General features: G+C 43.0%; 1 protein-coding gene across 7 annotated transcripts in view; it reads left to right on the forward strand.

The window, feature by feature from the left end:
* IKZF2 (IKAROS family zinc finger 2) overlaps positions 1–21,606 on the forward strand; it is a 111,774-nt gene that overhangs the window by 51,890 nt on the left and 38,278 nt on the right. For 4 of the 7 annotated variants that reach the window (XM_050899749.1, XM_050899750.1, XM_050899751.1 and 1 more), the window contains 2 exons: positions 11,071–11,337; positions 21,065–21,232. The exons of 1 other annotated variant lie outside the window; for it this stretch is intronic. In XM_050899749.1, coding sequence (XP_050755706.1) covers positions 11,071–11,337; positions 21,065–21,232 — 435 coding nt within the window. The remainder of the gene's footprint in view (positions 1–11,070; positions 11,338–21,064; positions 21,233–21,606) is intronic. 2 more of the 7 variants (XM_050899753.1, XM_050899755.1) reach the window with 1 other exon arrangement.

Here is a 21,606-nt window from a genome sequence, read left to right on the forward strand (position 1 = left end):
CCTTAATAAAACAAAGGACATACACTGCTTTACAGCTAACCGAAGACAAACAAATGAAATAGTTCTGCCGTCCATCAGAGAGGCTGTGTGCACGGCTGTACATGGTGGTTGAACATGCAGTTTCCACAGAGTAGCTGAGTTTATGGGACGTGTTCGGGAGAGGGCTGCATGTATCTCCTGAGGAAGTATCAGATGCTTCAGTCTATGAATCTGTCTCCATCTTCTTGACTCTTCTGGAATAATACCAAGTGGTGCTCAAAGCCACTTGCAGCATCTTTCAGCTTGTTCGGTGATGGTGCATCGTATGACCTCCTCAGCAGTATGAAATGTTTCAGCTTGGGGTTTGGTCCTGCAATCCCTAGTCCTTTCTTGTTTGAGCAGTCAATGGGGGTATCTGCTCAGCACTCTTGGGTATTGTGGTGAAAATGTGGTGGGTGCTTTTGGTGTTTAAGTGGTTGATATGAGAAAGTGTGTGTGTGTGTGTCCCCATTCTTATTGTTTTAATCTAGCTTGAGGAAACATTCCTTACTTGTTAGATATGTAGATTTTTAGGTACCTAATTATCTATTTTACTTGCCAGCTCCCTCTAGCCCCTTTCTTCCATGATCCCACCACCCTCTTCCCTTCTCATTCCCTTCAATATGTGTAGATGATGAATAGCAAATCTTCTCATAGAATTTTTCAGGAATATTTACTGTAGGGTTTTGCTTTTGTTTGCTTTTCTGGTGACTTGGAGATGGCATAGTGAGAAAAGAAACATGTGAGCTAAACCTGTCGGTTTGAACATTGTGTCAGAAAATATCCATAAATTGCAAGTTACTACACAGATGTATAGATTTAATGAGACTGTGTAATGCCATTTATTTATGCTAAAGAATCTGACACATACGGTACTGAAAAAAAGTTAATACTCTAAGAGTTATTTTATATTTTTCCATTGCCATCTGTCACTGCCTACATAATAATGATACAGGTGAAAGCCTAGCACTGCTTTAAAAAAAAATCAGAATGAATAGTCATTTAAATATCTTGCTGCTTTAATAGCTGGTGTGTTTTAAGTTGTGGGAAGAAGGCAACAGAGATACCCTCCCCCCATTTTTAGTATATTAAATTTTGGGTTTAAACAGATTTAGATGCTTGAAGTGACTTCTGAAAGTGGAAAATGATTATAAACTGTCTGTCCTTTAAATTTGGAAAAGTTAAGGGACTAAACCAGGTTCTGCCATCCTTATAACACACCGTCAGTGTCTGGTTCTTGGAGTAGCCCTTTCATGTGCTTCTTTAGATGTAGGTGAATTTTTGTGCTCTAAGTCCTCCCTTAATGTGCTGAATTCAATACTGCTGGGGTCTCTGAACTGTGAGCAGGTCTCTCTAGATCCCAGATCCCCAAATCCTGGTCCCCAATGGCCATCTGAAATAAGTAAAGAAAAAAAAAATGTGAGGGAAATACACTTTTTCAGCTGTCTCAAGTGAAAATACATGTCTCAAAGCAGCACTGTGCTGACAGAACTCGGCATTTACAAAGACACTGGCTTTTAAGAGTTTTCCTTCAACTTTATGCAGTCATACTGTGGTTAGGCAAAACTGCTTTCCCTTTTTTTCTTTTAATCACGGTGGAGTCCAACACAGCAATGACTGTGAAGTGCATGGTGAGAAGTCCCTACGCTCAGACATTTGCAGTGATCCAGGGCTGCAAATGGTCCTGTACCTGGGGATCTGCCCATTGCTTTGCATCAGCCATCTGCCTCCAAGGGTGCAGACAAGGCTTTGACTCAAATAAATGAAACAGGTTTTGTTGTTAATCTCCTTTTTACAATGTAGTGACAAAGACAGAAAATATTTTTGTGGCAGGTGCTTATCCTATAATTTTCCATGGGTTGATGAGTCAGGGGAAGTGCCTCCTTTAGAGGGAGGAGGATACAGCTAGGTCAGGTTGCATTAAGATGATTTAGAGTTTATATAATTAAAAATAAATACATCTTTTCCTGAAAGCTGTGAATGATCCAAAGGTGTAACTTTGTAATGAAGGCCTTTCACTTATTTAAAATAATGTCTCTAGTGGTAAAAATGCCAGAAATGAAGCGAAGTACCTAGTCTGGACCCAGAGAAGTCATTCCATTGGCTTCAAACAACTTTTTCAGGTGTATTTTCAAATATAGTGCAGATCCCTAATGGAAAGTTCCTTATAAATGAAATAATCATTACTGTTATAATTACTACTCTTTGCGTACATTGGAAAGCATTTTAGGAAGTCATGCACTTCTTAAGAAGCAGAGATGACAATGAGTGAGCAATGAGGTTTTGGTCACTTTAAATGGATGTTATAAATCACTTTATTTTTGTTTATAAGGGATGATCCATATATAGCTGTAGTTTGTCAGCATTTTCCATTACAAACTTCTAGTTTTTGGTACCATATAGAGCTCTCAGCAGCCTCTTAGAAAATCCACTTAGAGGTGAATGTTGTGTCACTGCTCAATGAGTGTGTGTTTCTTCTGCTCCTTTATTAGAATTTGAATCCGTCTTAAAAATAAAAAGGTGTTCATGGTTTAATGTTTTGAGAGACAGAGTGTTTCACTACAGGACTGAGCCTGGTTTTATTTTTCCTCCTCTCTGCTTTCCAGTGTGCATCAGAAATAACTCTGAAGTAAAAAAGAGCTGTGGTAGGAGAGGAGACTGACAGTATTTAATGTGAACGTTGCAGACAGTAAGAGACTTGCTTTAGATCGGCAAGGGAAAGGGCTGTGAAAGACCACCCACATCACTGAACCCTGCCTCCTGCAGTTCACGGTAACTGTGAAATAAAAGTTTACAATGAAAAGGGGCCCTGCAGAACACCTGCTATGCACCACAGCCCCCCCCAACATCACCTGCCCGTCTGTAACAAGCGTAAAGTCATTAAGACAAAGGCAGAAAGTCTTAGTGATTACGGTATGCGGCAGGAGAGAGCAGGGGAACGCAAGGGCTGACCAGGTCTTGCATAAAGGCAGAAAGTTTGCTGGATGACATTTGCCCAGAAAAGCACGTTTCATGCAACAGAAAAAGGAGAGGAAAAAGAAAAATCCTACTCCCTCTCACCCCATCAAAACATTCCAAAAAGTAGCAGAACAAATAAACAGGTATCCAACAATTGCTCCTAATTTGACCTTAGGGAAAAATCCATGAGTCCAAGCCTAATAAGTGGCATAGCTCAAGCATCAGTAGAGGGGACAGCAGCTAGGAGCCGAGTACTGCTGCGTTCCACTCGTCTTTCGCAGGGGCCAGGTTCTGACATTGCAAATGGATAGCGGGGCATGGGAGTGAGGAAGCTCTTCCTTGCACCTATAGGGAATCGGCAGAAACCTTGTATTATGTTAAGCGCAATACTTGTTGCACCGTAATTACTTTGTAAGTATCGGCAAAAAAGGAGGGGGAGGATGGGTCATCAGGAGTACTTTTGCTACCCTGGGATATGAATACATGACTCTCACTTGTGTAAGTACAAGTTGCATAGATGGATTTGTGGGTGAAATTTGGCCTGAGGTCCTTCTGGAGAGGAATCTTGCGACACTGAGCAATCATAATATATTCAATTAGGAATTCTTACTCTTGCCGGATGGAGGTATGCAGCATGGGTGACTTGTGGCGAGCAAACAGTCATGCCTAAAGGCTGGGCATCTGGGTGAAAATTCTGGTCTAGATACTGCCATCCTTACTTATACCAAGGTACTCCTTACTCAGCGTCTCAGCCTTTGGACTTCAGCAGGGTTCTCACTGAATGCGACTCAAAAATCATGGAAACCATCAGAATTTGGTCCTGTGATAGAAAAGAAATTTCAGGTCTTAATGCTGCACTTGCTGGGATGCTGTGTGCTTAAATCGGAGCCCTCCCAACTGTAACTGTGGTCTTTTCAGCTTAATATTTGTATAAGCTTGTTTAGCCGTTTCAGCATAAAAGTTGTTCCACAGGTTTCAGTGCTGCAGTCTTCATTCCTTGTGTCTGGCCATGGACAGCTGGGTTGGGAGAAGCTGCCTGGTATTTTAAAACCATTGCTACTGAAAGCATGCAGTGACATCCGAGGTGCTGCTCCACATCAGCCAAAGCTGGTTCTTGTGATGGCACAGTACACCTGGTCAGGCGCCTGATCCAGCTGAAAATGGTGGATTTTTCTCAGGAAGGTTAATTTTCAACCAGATTGGTTTACCACCCAGTTCCATGAGCACTGGTGCCAGTATAAAAGACGGAAGGGGTGGGGAATGAGAGTGTGGCAACAATGGTTTGTGTCAGCTAAAACCTGACTGAAGCTTGGCTTAGCTATGCAACCACATCCTAATTTAAACTAAACTTGGGTGTAACAGACCTGTTAGTCTACACTTACTGTGCACACCACCTCCAGAAGATATGAAATAAGTATTCTGTTGCATTTAGTGAGAGTTTAAATTGACTTCAGAGGTAGCAGGCTTAAACTGAGATTCTTCAATGTGAAAACTAAAAATTTCTAAGGATGCCTAAATAAGCTGATCATTTCTCACTGAATTTTTGGCGTATTAACTACCTCCATGTGGGCTTGAAGAATCCCGTTTGTAGCATGCAGAAAAGGACTCTGCACTAAGCTTCTAAAATCTTTCCTTTCCCTCCTTCTTTATATTAGTTATGAAATATTTCGTTTGATTTAACTGTTACGAATGGACATACGCCTGCTGCGGTCACCACGATAACATGGTGTCACCATCTAAGATTCCCACTTACTCACTGGCTAAAAGCTAAATCTTTGGCAGCTTGTAATAAACAAATTTGACACTCGGCATCGGGGATGTCCATGTGTAACGTAAGAGGCCCTGCTCGGGCTTTTGTCGCTTGACTCAAGAAACGAGTTGGGTAATTCCCCTTTCTTTGCAGGTGACGTTCACCATCATTTGTTCCATCCAGATGCAGCTTCACTTCTCTCTAAGCCTCCAGAAAGCCTCAATCTAATGTGAAAGCAGAACTGGCTCCCTTGAAATACACCTTTCCTAACCCCCAACTGAAACATTTTCCATTACAGTGTTGTTAGGGCAGCGTTGCCTACAGGTGTCATTTAAGAGACATCTTCCTTTCTCCTGAAGATCGTGGTTATCAACCCCGAAGCAGCAGATGTGCTGCCAGTGCCTTGAGCAGACCTGACTGTCCTTATTCCTCAGCATCACACCTAGGCCGCTTTGGAGCGATACCTGCTTTGCACCAGCGCAGCACAAGGAGAAGGGGAGGCCTGTTCGTTTCTCAAGAATTAAATATAATTTCCAGCTAATTTGCTTTTTAATGTCAAACTGTTTGCCAAGTACTTTGTGGCTATGAGGCGACAACAGAGCAGATTCCTAGCCTGGTTCTGCCGCTGCTCGGCTGGCATTCTCACCCTTTGTATCTGTGCCTTTTTAAAAAGGGAAGATTTGTTGGTGCTCCCTTGTTTACACATTTAATAACTCACAATTAAGCCAAAATGGACTTGAACAGCCTCGTTAATTAAGAGCCAAATTCTACCAGTAACAAGAAACTCAAAGATGAAGTTTTCTTTTCATTAAGACCCCTTTATACTATTCAAAGAGGAAAGTATGTTTAAACATGCATTAAAGTCTCACTACGCTTCTGGAGTGGTGTAAACACCCTCTTTAAGGACCCTTTTTGCTACCAGAGTGCTCTTAGACTGAACAAGAGTCAGGGCTCATTGTTTCCAGCTTTTGGCATTCCTTACCTTGAATTTTAAAAATCTGTCAAGATGGAAGAGTTCTCCCTCTCCCCCCCCCCCCCCCCCCCCTTAATTTTCATTTTACAAAACACTTATCAGTTTGCCATTCCAGCTCTTAAAATTAGCTGTATTCCACTCACCATTACTGAGTGCTTTTAATAGTATAGAAACAGGGCATTTGATAGTATAGAAACACTCCACATCTGAATCTTGTGGTGTGTAAGAACTAGGTACCAAGGTTCAAAACTTGCGAGAAGCTGGGTCATTTTCTATTTGTCTTTAGCTGCCAATTAGCAATGTCATTAATCCACTGCCTAGGAGAAATTCATGATTAAAATAGACGGTGTCGTTGACCATTGACAAGACGATACGCAGAAGGTTGTGCTGTAGGTGCCTGTCACTGTGCTGTGGTAGTTAGAGCTCGGTCTCATTCTCCAGAGGGAAGTAACAATTTCTTAATTTCTTTGCGTTCTGGGGTAAAGACAGACACATTATCCAGGCTTTGAATATTGCATTATATTGTGTTCTGGACAAGGAATCTGCAGCAGACCCCGGGAGAGCTAATGCACCACCTGCCCCCCGTTATCAGACGAGTTTGGTTAGAGAACACGTTGTGTCTGCATTAGCTGCAAATGTCCTTTGCTGTGTTCGCCCACAGAGCCACCCCAAGGCTCTTTGGGGGCGGCAGATTTGAATTTTGCCTCCTCAAGGACGAGTATCTGAAGCTGGGCCAAAGCTTTGTTTCCTGCTGGCGAGAGAAGAGGGATGGGGGAAGAGGCACGGGAGGGCATGAGGGGTCAGGCTTGCTTTTTCTGCTGCTCCGGGGGCAGCAGGAAGAGGCTGGTGGTGCGTGGCTGCTGCCAGGAAAGGCTAACCTCTAGCTGGAGACCACAAACCCTTGGTGACAGTGGCCAGCCTGGTTTTCCAAGGCCACAGATAAAATAAGCAACGACCTAGGACAGCAGACAGTGGAGGAGACAAGAGGGGCACAGTCCTGCTGCTTGCTCCCTGTTGTGTTGGACAGAAGGATTTTTGTTCTGTAGTGGGAATTGCACCCTAGCTTGCTTGCTTAAGAAAAAGACAGCCAGTGCTTTAATTTACATCCCACCTGGGGATCAAATCAGTCAGCAAGACAGGAGGGGTTTTTTTTTCCCCCAGATCTCACTTTTGAGGGAAACAAATTTCCATGACAGAGGACGAAATGCTAGGAATATTTTTCTCAGGTGGATCTTCCAACTTCTGGTTTGTAGCTACACTAATTTGTGGGTGAAGGAAATATTTTGGTACTGAAAACTTGCCAAAATGCTGTTTAACAGGGAATTGCAGTTTAATTAGCACTTATGAGACATTAACAATAATTGTATTCAATTTGGCCACTCAGGATAAAGTGTGATTCAGGATCAGCTGGTTGGTGCTCTGGGGGGAAAAAAAAAAAAAAAGAAAAAGAAACATTGCTGTGTGGTCTAGTGAATATGTGCCATTAGCATCATGTTCATAGGTAGAAGCTTTTGTGGCTGCTTGACTCTTTCCTCCCCCCCCCATGAGGTGTTGTGCTGGACTGGAAAAAAGTGGAAGGAACTTGTATCAACTGGAGGGAAATGGTTTGACTTCAAGTTCATGCTTTTGCAGTGAGCTGGATTACAGTTTATCCCTGCTATCTCTCTTGCTGTGATTTTTAGGAAAAGTGCCAAAAACTTTAAAAAATTTTTCCATTTACTTATTTATGCTTTGCTTTGCCAAGGAATGAGAAAGCTTGCCACTTTTAGCAAGCGTGTGAACAAGAAAGGCAAGGGAACCCAGGGTGAAATTTGATGTGGAGACTTGTGTACAATGCAGGATAGCCATAAACATCCCTTGAATATTTCTTTTTTTCTTTGCAGCAGAGTTCATTATGCTCTCTGAGTTTGTGGCTGTAGGTGAAAACACAGACAGTGCCACAAAATGATTGTAGTTTCAAAGGCTGGCTGAGAACAGAGAAACCAAACTATATGCAATTTAAGTGCCTGTTTGTACGCAGGCTGCCACACAAGCCTAATATATACACCAGTATGATGTAAGGCAGCGGAGATGACCTGATTAGCAAAGCCCTCGCAACAAGCTGAGGAGATCCCTGCTGCACCAGTGCTCCCCTCCTTGGAGACCTGCAGCTAGTCCCAGCTGAAGGCAACCTTTCTGCAGCAACAAGAGCTAGCGGAGTGTTTCTGAAAATGGCAACGATGGTGCTCTGTGTGTGCGTGTGAAGGTGAGGGAAGCAAGAAGAGTAAACAGCCTGCACAACTTTGCAGAATAGCTGGCATATCATGAAAGATGCAACGTGAATTACTTGGGCTTTGTGAGCTACGCTTGCAGGAGTTGTGGAGCACTGTGTGTTTGGGGAGGTTGCATTTCAGCAAACAGCTCACTCCGTTTTGTTGTGCTGTTTATCCTGTTGGATGAAAGCCATCATTGAGCAGAAAGAAATGCTAGGGCAAGATAAAGTAAGTGATCTTCCAGTTTGTAAGCTCTTGCGGCCTTGCTTTCGTGTGTGCTGAGCAGGCAGAGGTCCACAGACTTGAATGGGAACTCGTGGTGCTGAGCACTTATTACAGTCAAATGTTTATTATTCCATGTCAGAGAAATAGAGACAAAAATTTATGTACATAAGAAGACACGTAAGATACAAGGCTTTCTATCTCTCTTGTGAGTATGTATAAATATACACAATTGGTATGAGGGTTTTTGGTTATTTTGTGCACTACTGTGCATGGAGAGTGCGCAGGCTTGTGGCAGTGACCCAGGGTTTTAGGTGAGGAGCACAGGACACTATTTCTGGCTCTACCCTAGCTACTTGTGTGGCCAAGTGTATTAAATCCTGCTCCTGAAGACAGCAAACCGTTTATTCGGGCTTCATTCTCAGACTTGCTGAATACCCCAAAAGGCTGCTATTATTAGAGGGAACTGCCATTCCTTAGCTCTGAAAGTGAGCTGTCCATAAATCACCAATGCGTGCTTTCCACGGGGAGGTGGGACTAGAACCTCAGCTTTCTCCCTGCCAGCCCACAAAACTGGCAGAGCTCCCGCTCTCCCAGCCCCTCCACCGAGGGTGCGTCCTCCTGGTCACAAGGCTGGTGATGGCTGTGTCACCCACCATACCTTGGGCTCCGCACAAGCATCGGATGGCTTCCCATTGCTTCTCTTGCTGCCGTGGTGGGGCAGGCCCCCTCGCGCTTGCCACACAGCCTCCTGTTGACCTGTTCCTGCCTTTCTTCCTCCCCTTGTTGAGGTGGTGGTGGCCTCGCAGAAGAAGCTATTAAGAAAACTATAGCTTGTCCTTGGGGGGTGATTTGCAGTTACGTAAAGTTTTTAGGGCATCTTTTTCAGGGCCAGCAAGAGGTTGCTGCCATCCACGTATTTCCCTGTGTGTGCCGTTGGTACCGCGGTTAGCACTGTGGAGCAGAGAGCCGTCCCCGGGGGACTGTGCTTTTCCACCACGCTGGGTGCAGGTGGGGAAGGCCGTCCTGCGCCCAGGCCAGCACAGCCGCGCGCTGCCCCTGGGCACCAGCTGGGGCCAGGTCACGGTCAAGCTCTCGGTCTGTGCCATTGTGTCTTTTTTTTTAAACAATAAATGCATCTCTGTGGCAACAAAAATATCAATTCCCTTCTATAAATGAAGTGCTCAAATATTTTGTAGTTACAGACCGTTTCAATGACAGTGCCTGTGCTGATATTAGTCTGCTGTGATCTGATCTGGCTATGTCCTTGCTCTGGATGTGCTTTGGTGTAATAGTACTTTCATTCCTTAGCTCCCATTAGTGCCTTGATGAATAGTGGAAGATGTGTTTCAACAATTTTATGATTAAAAAGCAACGTCTTACCGTTGTTTGGTCTCTGGTGCCTTTACTCTGTTCATTATGCTTTGCCTAGGAGTAACAGCAGTGATTTAGAGTTGCAACATCAACATCAGTCTCTGAACCTTGTGTTTTCTTTAACCGTAAATTCTGGGGAAGGAAGAGAAAGGAGGATGAAGGAGGAAGTCTTAAGTGGTAGGGTTTGTTCTTCTGACATTTCCAGGCTGGCTGTTTGAAACTGTGATGCCTCACAGCGATCAGACACATTTACTCCTAACTCTCTCGTTGGGTTCCCGGACAGGGGCCCCTTGGGTGGCTGCTCTGGAGCACGCCTGGCCAGGGTTCAGAGACGCTGGCCAGGCCCAGGGCACGCATTTGCACTGCGGGTCCACTGCTGTCACCGGCACTCGTGCTAATGGCCTTAGTACAGAGGTCAAAGACTGCTTAGATATGAAGGCTGAATCACCTCCTTTTTAAACCCCTCAGCAGGATCAAGGCTTAGGGAAGCAGGCACGTGGGCTTGCCTTCTGGCTGACAGTGTGGATGGAGAGTGTGAATCTGGGACAGGCCTTTCGGCAGTTTCGACCAACCATTGAGGCATTGAAATGGAGGTGTCTGGTGATTAAAACACCCCGGCACCGACACCCCTATGTGAAAAAGCCTGATACATTCATTTTCTTTAAAGATTTACTCATCCCACAAGCTATTGCTAGTTAGAGGAGGCTTGTCCTGTGACCCGAGGATCACAGAAATCAGTGGTGAGCCCGTCAGTCTAACCAGGTAGATATGAAAGATCTTCAACTGCGCTTATTTCACTTGCAAATATAAATAAGCCAGCAGCGTAGGTCTCACTTCAGACCTGTTTGCCTTGGCAGTGTCCCATTTATGTGAATCAGAAGATGGTAGCAAAAAAGCACTGGAGGCTCATCCAGAGATTGGTCTCCCCTCCATCAGAAAACCTGCCCGTGCAGGCAGGGAGATTTGGAGATTACCAACACAGCCCACAAGCCCGGCTTCACTACGTCCCTGTGTTTTGAACAATCCTGCCTGCGAAGGGTGCTTGTTTCCGCAAGCTGTGGCAGTGCAGTGTCCTGTCTTTGGCAACCCTGCGTCTTGGTGCACTAGGCAGGAGAGACCTGGAAGAAGCGGCTGTGGCTATGTCCTTTGCTCTTGTGACTGAGGCTCCTTGAAAGGAAGGGAGCTCCTGTGTTTCAAGCTGAGAAGCAGGAGGTCAGTTCTTAAACCTGCTGCATCTCTACAACTTTTGGTAGGTCTCTGGATCACGCCGTGCCTTAGTTTCTGAGCTGTAAAATAAGGATAGAAATTAATAATTTAAAGAAAACCAAACAAGGCCTTGAAGAAATATGCAGTTGTAACTTGTGGTGCCATCACCACCACGAGGCCCTTGTGTTGGTTTGAGCTTCAAGGCTGTGCTTTAATATTGGTAATAGTAGAAATTTATCGTGATGTTAGCGATTGGGAACTTAGAAAATACACATTTTTAATTATTTTTTTTATTTTTTTTTTTTTTTTTATTTCAGCAAATTCAGTAAAGCTAGAAATGCAAAGTGATGAGGAATGTGACAGGAAGCCCCTGAGTCAGGAAGATGAGATCAGGGCTCATGATGAAGGAAGCAGCCTGGAAGAGCCCCTCACTGAGAGTAACGAGATGGCGGATAACAGAAAGATCCAGGAGCTATCGAGCGAGGGAGGAATCCGGCTTCCGAATGGTAAACTGAAATGTGACGTCTGTGGCATGGTTTGCATTGGGCCCAATGTGCTAATGGTACATAAAAGGAGCCACACTGGTAAGCAGCTGAAAGAAAATCTGATGACTGCCTGTGGCGTCTGATGTTGATATTACCTGACAACTCTTCTCTCTTCCCTTTTCATTCATGGGGTAGCAGGAGGCTGGGGAGGGGAAAGACGGGCTTCATTGGTTTGGTTCTCTTCCTGCTCCCCAAATTCTGGTGATGCTGTGTTTCTGGCAAGCATGATGCTTCCTTGATATTGATTTCCAGCCTTTGGTTCTTAAAACCAGCACAAAGTCTGGAAATTGCCTTCTTTACTGTTCTTGACCAGGGGCAAGATGGTGAGAGGCTTTCTCTGGCATGGGTGTGTGTGTGTGTTTGTGTGTGTTCATGTGTGTGGGCATGTGCAAGGCTTTTGAGCCTTTAAGGTGAGCCTTAGATGGTCTTCCCTTGGAGGTCCACATAGGTGGACAATGCCAGCAGCTTCCTGGGGATCTCACACCTCCTTTGCAAGTGGCTGGGCATGGTGCCGGTGGCCCAGCAAACCTGGGATTAGCAAACCCCACAGGGGACACTCGTTACCTAGTGATCCTGCCAGGGTTGGCTTGCTGCTCATCGCATGACAGCTCCATCAGGGAAACCTCACCTGAACCGCTGTCGTGGGCTAGCTCTTGGCTCCCCCTCACCATCCAGACACCATTTTTGTGGCACCTTTCAATGCTTGCACTCTCCTATCGTTTATTTTTATTGCTATTAGTACTACCACTGTTTGGAGACCAAAACAGCTTACTAGGCTTATAGATTTGAGAATTCAAGAGGCAGACAAAACCTTTGCGATATGCTGATTGAGCGGGTCTTTGGGGCATGAAAGATGAGGCCTCAAGTTCAAAACAGGGAATTTCAGGGGAGTTTTGGCTAGTATGACAAACTGGGGTGCCCAAGAGGCTGGTACTCACTCGCCTCTACTGCTCTTCAGGTGGGAGTGACAGTTACCTCCAACAGGATAAAAGTACAGATGATGCCAGAAAATAATGCTCTCTGGTCTTGCAGAGGTCTACCTGGCAGAGCCTTTGATTCAAAAAAGCACTTAAGCTTGTGCTTAACTTTTATGAGATTTAAGCACGTGTAAGTCACCTGAAGTGCTACAATATATGCTTAAGATACACTCTTAAATCTTATTAAGGTTAAGCACAGGTTTCTGTGTTGGAGCCTCAGTGCATGTTTGTTCTTCATATTCTTTGGACAAAATGAAAGATATTTTGGTTTTTATCTTTCTCTGCTATTATTTAATGGGGTGAGAGACTCACACTGACTGTGAGAGATCTGCGAAGATATAAAAAGAAAAGTGGGGGTTTAAGGTAGAGTAAGAAAGACTTTGTGTAATCCCTTTGTAAACCTGGTAGTTTGCAGTCAAGTAGTGTGCCCTTGATGGGAAAGAAATCAATAGAATTTCTGTACAGAGGAATAATAAATATATATTACATAGTTAATGCCCTGTATATAAGTTGTATTGATAATAACTTAACATAAATGTATAATGCAAAGCATTGCAGTATCGTTTATGATGCAGTCATGATTTTAGACAGCAATTACGACAGGGGAAAAGCATTAGCTGGAGAACCAAAATCTTGATTAACAATTTGACATGCTATTACTAGGAAAGGGAAAGAGAACAGAGAATGTAACAGACTGAGTCCCCAGCTTTCAACTTCCCTAAAAGTTTTCATTGGCACTTGCATGTATCTGAGCATATGTATTGTAGGTGCATCAGAGTCCACGTATTTGAACTTGAGCAGCTAAATTAGACCTGCTAAATTTAGATTTAGGTACTTAATTAAATGGTCTGCATTTTTTTGAGATACAGAACAGCTAGCGCATCTTTTAAATACAGACAAGCTGCCTTTTTCATGTTTAAGAGGACATGCAAATTCAAAGCGAACAGAACAAAATCTCATCTGCGTGCAGGCAAGACGGCTGTATGCGGGTGCATGGCTAGGAATTGCATAACTGGTAGCTTTTTCCTTCGGGCTACTGCTGGTTCCTCGTAGAGCTCTGGCTCTTTTCCCATCTGAGCAGAGGAGCTGCGATGTATTGCTCTATACAGATGATTTCAAGCATATAGAAATGGCATTCCTTTTAACGTGCAGCTCGGTGCTCTACTCTCAGTAAACCAGTTGGCAAATTTTGCGGGGGATTTTTTTTTTTTCCTCCACTTTGTTTGTTTGTTTTTTAATACATGCTGCTACTTCACTGTCCACAACAGAAGGAGAAGTTTGCTTGGATTTCCACATCCTTGATTTTAAGGAGTATTTTTAACATACTGGTATCTATCTTTTAAAGTGCAGTATTTTAAAATATATTGCCACTTCCTCGGCAGCCGGGCGCGATGGGCTGGCCCCAGCTCTGGAATGAGCCCTGACCTGTGGGTAGTCTGGTTTTGCAGCCCAAGGGAGAATGGTGGAGGGAAGGGAGGTTGTCCCTAGTGAGTGGAAACGGATGATATTCTTTATCAGCTAATGCAACTGGCATGTAAATCCTTACCTCTCAACGCCAATTTAAGTATGTTTTGGGAGCTGAATGCTGCCTCACTCTCCTCTTTATCTGTACACAACCAAAGCACGGTCTGGCCAGTTGTTTGCATTGGCAAAAACTAACGTCCTTTTCCCTTCCCAAAAAACCTGTCAGCATTCTATGTAAATCACACAAAATGCTGTGGTCCATAGTAGAGGCTGTAATTTGCATGTATGCTGGGGCGAGAGTGTGGCTTTCCTTACACCGGGGACCCAGGCTTTGCGAGAAGCTGTGCCATATGGCTTTGGCTGCGTTACACACGTAAAGGGGCACAGTTTTTTTTCAGCCATTATTCATCTGTTCCTGAGGAGCAGTTGTCTTCCCCTGCCACATTATGGTAGTCCAGTCAAACAGATATAGGGACGGGGAAAATAATCTGTGCCGTGGATGAGGCCAGAGTAGATAAGCTCAGTGTCCCATCTCTCATCCTCATGTGCTGCAGCATCCATTTCCTCTGATGCCTGCAGTCGCCCCTTCCCGTGACAGACTGAGCCAGGGATTTCCCATTCATCCTTCGGATCCGCGCCAGTGCTGCCTTGTGCACGTGGTGGAAGCGAAGCTTTGGTCCACGGCACCTCTGTCACAGAGCCCATGGCACTGCTCATCTGATACCACAGAACACGTTTCTCTGAAATACTGATAATTCAGGTGAAGTGTTTTTGTAATCTGCATGGGCATCAGGAGAAGGCCTTTCTATTTATCTGTCATCGCTGACAGAAAATAAATAAATCACTCAATGTTGGAATTAAGCGTGATGTGCTCCCTGCTTTAGTGAGTGGGGTAACCCCCTGGCCCCCTCCCTCATGTGCCACGTCCTCGTGTCAGAAAAATAGCATGTGTCAGGTTTGATTTATTTTCCTCCTTTCCCATACTATCTTCTTTTGGCCCAAATTTCATATTCCACAGCACATGCCCCGAGTTGCAGCATCTTTATCAGAGTTTTTTGTTACTGCGGGAGATGACTGGTCACATAATATTGCTGCTGGATACTCTGGGGGCTTGGGCTTGGGGTTGTTGAGGGAAGGGGAGAGGAAGAAGATAAGGTCAATAATCCAATTTTTCTGAGGTAATGAAAAGGAACTCCAGTGATTTCTCACCTCTTTAGGCTTTCTGCTAGTGGGCCTGAATTAAAATTTCCTTGCTCCTCGTTTTTGGTGAAGCAGAAACCATTTGCTGGTACAGCCATGCTGCTCCCTCTATGATCTGCAAGGTCCACACGTTGTTCTCCCTTGCGCTGTGAATTGTGATTTTTCTCCACCGTAACATTCAGTCCTTTATCTAGTCCACTGCTGGATTTTGAAACACTTTTTATTTCTAAGGGAGGGTTGGGATCATCTTCATTGTTTTAAGAACACCCAGAGGTTAAATGCTTTCTCTGGGTGGACACAGCGGGACAGTGGCAGAGCAAAGCCGAGTCCCCGGGTACAGCAGGCAGCAGGGATAGCAATCTTGCCTCACTTTCTCTTTGGGTTGCTGATAGGTTATTTTTAGGCTTTTTTGGGGTGCTAACTACAGGAGGGTCTCAGATCATTGCTTGCAGTCCACATGCGTTTTAGTAGCATAAAGTGAGTGAAATGAGATACGTTACGTGCCCATGAGGAAATCCTCAAGTTCTGCTTTAGCATCTGTAGCATTATAATTGAACGTATGCAACACTGGAACTCTGAATGCCATTTAGGTTTTTTTCATGCAGAGTTCAAGTTTTTGGGACACAATTAATAAATGAGGAAAAACCCAATCGTGCTGTTCAGTATAAAAGATTTTTACGCCTAAAGCAGCTAACCAGGAACAAATTTAAACAAATGATCATATTAACACATTACAATTAACTCCGTTGGACTGCCTGCCTTATTCTTCTAGTAGAAAGGTTTTATTTGGTTTAATTTGTAACCCAGTGCAGGCTCCTACCTCTCGCAATATGAATTGATTTGGCACTGAATCAAAAATTGTAGGGCCAAATTACTAAAAGTGATGTTTTCTACTTAGGTTCCTAAATCTAACTTTTCCAAAAGTCTCATTTTCTACTTAAGCATAAGGAAGGAGAGCTTAGGTTTTTGAAATTGCTCTCTGCATAAGGATGTGTTTTACTCGCAGTACTCAGTAGCTAAACTCTTCTGATATTTTTGCCAGTTCACTTAAAGGATTTTTCTCTCTTAAGAATATGGTTGTAAGTTTGTGTACAGAGGACACTTGGAAATCACCCAGGATTTCCCAGGAATTTTTCACGACAGATTTGTCACTACTGTTTTATAATAAATTGCCCTATCTGGAAGTAGGTTTTTCCCAACAAAAAACCCTAGTAAAATCACTGATTTCAAGTGATGTGCAGCCAGTTAAGTGAATCTGATAGAACAGTAAGTAGGTACGCAGACTAGATAGTCCCCAGAATAACAAATACAGAAATGGAGCAAAGCCTGCTGCTCTGTGTCTCACTTGGGTAAAGGCAGGTTGCAACTCACTGCCTGTCAGTGTGTCGGTAGCACAGCTGATATTTCATTTGTGCTCCTGGGACAGAGCAGAATCAGAGCAGTTGCAGCACCTGATGAATCAGGAGAAATGTTTCATTTTAACTGACTATTAACAAAAAGCCTACTATGGAAGGGTGAAAATCAATATTATTAGTATGAGCAAATACTTTCTGACGGCAGCATAGGCACAGTAATTTTGCGTTAAGAGGTTAAAAAAAAAAAAAAATCCTGTTTGAGAAGTACCTAAGCTATCCTTTGCATATCAAAAGTATGTGCCAAACAAAAAAGGCTGAGATCTTAGATATACATTTAGCCAGGAGAGATGTTAAATGTAGTCCTGGTTCTTATATGTAGAAGGACTCTATCCTGGCTTTCCTTGTTATTGTGAAGAGACTTTAAAACCAGGGTTTTTTAAAAAAAGGTAATTAAAACATTCACAGGAAGGGACTTGAGCACTGCTGTAGAAATAACCAGGCCTCACTGTTAATGAGAACTAGTGCATTATTTTGTGTGTCGCTCCGTTTGGTTTCAAAGGGACAAAAGTTACCAGCCAAGGGTTATGAAAACCTAAGTCTCCTTGGTTGCGAGGTCTGCAGGCTCTTTGTCCTCAGTCAAATTTCTGTTTTGATACAGAAAATATCATTGATGTATTTTGCACCGGTATGAGATTCGAAGAAGGATAACTCATACTGAAACTTCTGCGCAGCACTTCCGTGCTGAGACAGTAGAGTTATTGTGCAGGGAAGCTTCCAATTAAGCAGAAAAAGGAGTTGGTTTGCTTTTTGAAATAACATTTGACATATACATGGTAAAATATGAAAGCTATTAGTAGGAAGTTAATCAGTTCATTCGCCTGGTTTCAGGTTGTATCAGCTAGACAGCATTTGTAGCTTGTGCTATGAAGTCTCCAGCCAGCTGCCATATATTAAAGATACTTATGAAAGGACCGTGTCTTGCTAATAACCCTGACTCTGTTGGTCCACTTCACCTTTCATCTCAGTATTTGTTTACACACCAGCAAGTTAACTTGTGTACTTTAGATACTGGTGTAGCTAAAAAGCAGTAATATTTCATTATTATTTATCCTGGAGGAGACATAGCTGTAATGGATGCATGTTAAACAATGAACTGTGAAGTTTCAACAGTATTTTACTGTAATTTGGAGGTAAATATTTGAAATCATACTTTTTAATTAATACTTTATTTAACTGTAAAATGATAAAACCCCATCGATTTAATTAATTAATTATCAGGCCTGTTCCCTGGCACAAGTCCCTCTTACTAAGCCTTTAGGAAAGGTAATACTTTGCAGCTCTGGCTTACCTTGCCTTGTCCATTCCTGACGTAACTTTAGATAATTAAATTCTCTGCTCTGGAGAACAAGGCTTTTTAGGCATTCTTGGTTTTGTCTGGCTTTAGATCTTAAATCTGGAGTTGAAAAGAAACATCTTTTTTGTTTGGTTAGCTGTTCCTCCCCCTCTCCCCACTCAAAGTCGGGGGGTTTTTTTGTTGGTTTGGTGTTTTTTTTTTTTTATCACTAAGGTTTGAGGTTTTTCTGCCCTGGTTTAGCTCTAAAATAGAGAAAAGGTTTAATACATAAAATGGACTAAAAATATTTTGCAGTTACATTGCAGTCACATAGTTTCCAGTGCTGAAAAGCAAAAAGCTTGCTTAGTCACCTTTCAGTACATGTTCTTCTTATAAGGAGTTCTTATTTTAATAAATCAGTATAAGTATATAGAGTCAAACAGTAAATACATAGCTATAAATGGTGAAAAATGCACCATGCGTATAATTGTCATTACCCTCTTGTAGTCGTGTATGCCACCTGTTCAATAGGTCTATAGTTTCTGGTATGTCTGTGCTGCCGTCACCCCCAAAGATAGGAAAACATTTTAAACACAGTCAGGGACTGTCATGTAGAGAAGAAATGTATTTAAAGACTTTTTGTGAGTGGATGTTTAGTTTGAAGTGTGATTAATTTCAGCCTATTGATAAAAACTTTTAGTTTTCGCAGAAGAGGAAGGGAAGTGAATAAGGATGTCAAGGCTGTTATTTTGTTATTAGGAAATAATAATACTGGAGAACTGCTTACAAACCTACCAGGAAAAGGCAGCAGGAGAGATAATTGGAAAACAGTCTTCTCAAGGCACTGAAGAGATAAAGAAGGCTGGTTTGCTAGTATCTGGAGTGGGCATCAGACAGCACAGTTCTTGGAAAACCAGCAAAATCTTCTTATTCAGCCTTTACTTTTTTTGTGCACCCTTCTGTTGGATAATGGTCTCTCAGATTAGCTGTGCTAAATGTAAAAGCTGCTAATCAATAGCTCAAAGGTGTGACTAAAATTAAGAGTCATCCCAGAAGCCTGCAGCTTAAACAAGGAGCAGGAATCAAATGATTGGACAAAAGTATAACCAACAGATCAAAGCAGCTATTTACCCAGAATTAAGCCAGTAGGAAAAAATGAATTCATGCTGGCTTTAAATAGATACAAAGGTTATTTAGGGTAAGATGTGCTATTGTAGCAGATTCTGTCTGTTGCAAGAGAGGAGCAAACTATTGGTGACTTTGTGGTGAGTGTTTTTGTGTCATCTTTGCCACCAAACTGTGGTGCAGTGACTGAATTCCTGACCGAAGGCTTTCAGGATCTCTTCAGCTGCCAGTTTATCGAGGAATAATACCTGCTCATATGTGGCCTCCAAAATAACAAAGATAAGTGGGTGATGTAGCAGGTAAAACACATTAACTGCGTAGTTTTAAATACAGCAAGAGTAAAAGGAAAGACTTCAGACTTGGTAAGAAACTCGCTACCTTCTTTAATGTTGTCATCCTGAAACTGAAGCTATCATTCCTGAATACTGAGAAACTTGTCAAAGGGAGGGGTTTTGCCTGTTTTCTCAGACAGCAAAAGCAAAACAGAAAAGAAAAAAAAAAACCCATATATTTTTCTACTGCAGTCTCTTTGCATATCTCTGTTATGGACATTTTGAAATGATATAAAAGAAGATAATGGCTAATCAGATCCTTTAAGTATAGTGTGGGAGTTTGAAAGGGAAACCACAAACTCTTTATCAATTCCAATGAGCTCGTGTTCAGTGTATTGGAAGAAGAGCTTTATGCCCTGATTTTTTTTTTTTTTTATCATTACTCCACAATGTTCTTGGCAAGATTGTAGGAACCTTAGTATCTTCTTCAGTGCATCTGCAGTGGTTTCAGATGTAATTTCCAGCTCACGCATGTGAAGTAAAGTTGCAGAGGTATGGCATATATGTGGCACACCTGCCTTCTGCTGCCCTCCTGGCAGGACCATAATGCTGGCAGTGATTTAGACCACTGAAGCAAGAACTGCTTGTGGACATCTGTAAGAGCTCTCTTTCTTCCTCTCTTTCCATTTGAACCTACAGACTTATTTTGGACTTCACACTAGACACATGAACTACTTTGATAAAAACATAGCATTAATTTTGTTCAGCAAGGGAGTAATCATTTTAAAGCAGTTGAAAAAGGCTTTGGAGAGATGTGACAGATCACCGAATGTGTTTGTTTTTCACGAGGTCTGTGCTTCAGGCCAGTGAATTGAACCTCAGAAAGTCCCACCAGGATTTGACCAAGGCTCCGTAATAGGCGATGCACTGAAAAAATGAATGAGGCTGCTTACATCTGAAATCTGATGTTCAAGACCTTGTTGAACTGGGGCCCTACTTGGTGAAAACATGTCAGTATCTAAAGCCCAGCTGCAGTAAAGCGCTTAGGCAAGTGGCTAGCACAAGTATGTGCTTGTGCCCTATTGATTTGCACAGTGGGACGTACGCAGATGATTAGAGCCGACTGCCTGCCCAAGAATGCTGGAATAGACTGAGTGTCCTCAACAAATGTTGACATAGAGTATGGTTTTGATAATATGTCACAAAACCTGTGTGAGTTTGTCAGGGTTTTTCCTCTAAATAATAATAATTAAAAAAGGGTGTTTGTTTTTACGGATCCAATCCCCACTGTCCAGGGCAAATATGAAGGATTAACATCAAAATAAGTTTTGGATGTGTGTGTGTGAATGCATGGGGTGAAAGGAGAGGGTAAAGTGCAGAGTTTCTGTTAATTTTTTTTTTTTTCCATCAAACAAGTCTTTTCAATTAGTTTTACTTAGAGCACAAATTTGCTTATTTCACAGTTTAATGGTGTAAGATTTTTGTCAGCGTTTGCTACTGCCCAAAGCTTGTGGGCCTGATCCTCACTTGCATTGATTCTCTTCATACCACTCTAGCAATGCAAAGCAGCCTTTAAAAAGGGATTTCAATTAAAGTATAATGTAAGCAAAAGATTTAGTTTGAAGCAAAGACCTTAACATCTGTCCAAGTCCAATTGTTATGATCAGTTCTAAATACTCATATGGATTGGACCTATACTAAAAATAAGTGCAAAACCATAGAGATAAATACTACAAAACCACAGTTATGGATCTAAATTTTGAGCAGGGCTCATCTTTTATGAAGGATAAAACCTCTGAGGTAGAGAACTTTAAGAAAATCAGGCTGCATTAATGACCTTAAGGAAAGAGCCTCAAAGCACTAGTGGAGGCTTTGCCCGTTGTGCAAAAGAAACGGCCTCTGACTTTAGCACGTGCCGTGTGATGGTGCTGGTGGGGACCGTACCTATGTAAGATGGCACTGTTACAAAGAGCGGGATAACGGGCTCCATGCCTCTTCCGATGTTTCTTGACAGCTCTCTCCCTTCCATTTCCCTTCCAGGTGAACGCCCCTTCCACTGTAACCAATGTGGAGCTTCTTTTACCCAGAAGGGGAACCTGCTGAGGCACATCAAGTTGCACTCTGGGGAGAAACCGTTCAAATGTCCCTTCTGCAGCTATGCCTGCCGACGGAGGGACGCCCTCACGGGACACCTCAGGACGCACTCTGGTAAGCCCGCCTTGTCTTCTCTTCCCTCTTGTTTTTTCATTTGTCATTACCGTTCAAGTGAAGCAGGTTGTGAAAATAACTGTCTGTTCCTGGTGGCTCTGGGTCCGTACCATCCTCTTCAGATAGCGCAGCTCTGAACTTTGGGAAAGCCTTGATGTAAATCAGAAAAGCTGTGGTTCAGCCACACCTCTCCTTTTGTGTAACTGAGCTCCTCTGCTGATGCTATCGCATTTCCCTTTGAATGTCTCCTTGGGTGTATCCAGGCTTCGCTGGCAGATTGTTTTGACACTCTCAGCTCCAAAGTGGCTGTGAAATTCCAAAGATCGCAAAGAATAACCGTGTGCTCTTGGAACCTGCATTGCAGTTCATACCCA

The sequence above is a fragment of the Gymnogyps californianus genome, chromosome 7 (genome assembly GCF_018139145.2).
Source record: "Gymnogyps californianus isolate 813 chromosome 7, ASM1813914v2, whole genome shotgun sequence".
Lineage (NCBI taxonomy): Eukaryota > Metazoa > Chordata > Aves > Accipitriformes > Cathartidae > Gymnogyps > Gymnogyps californianus.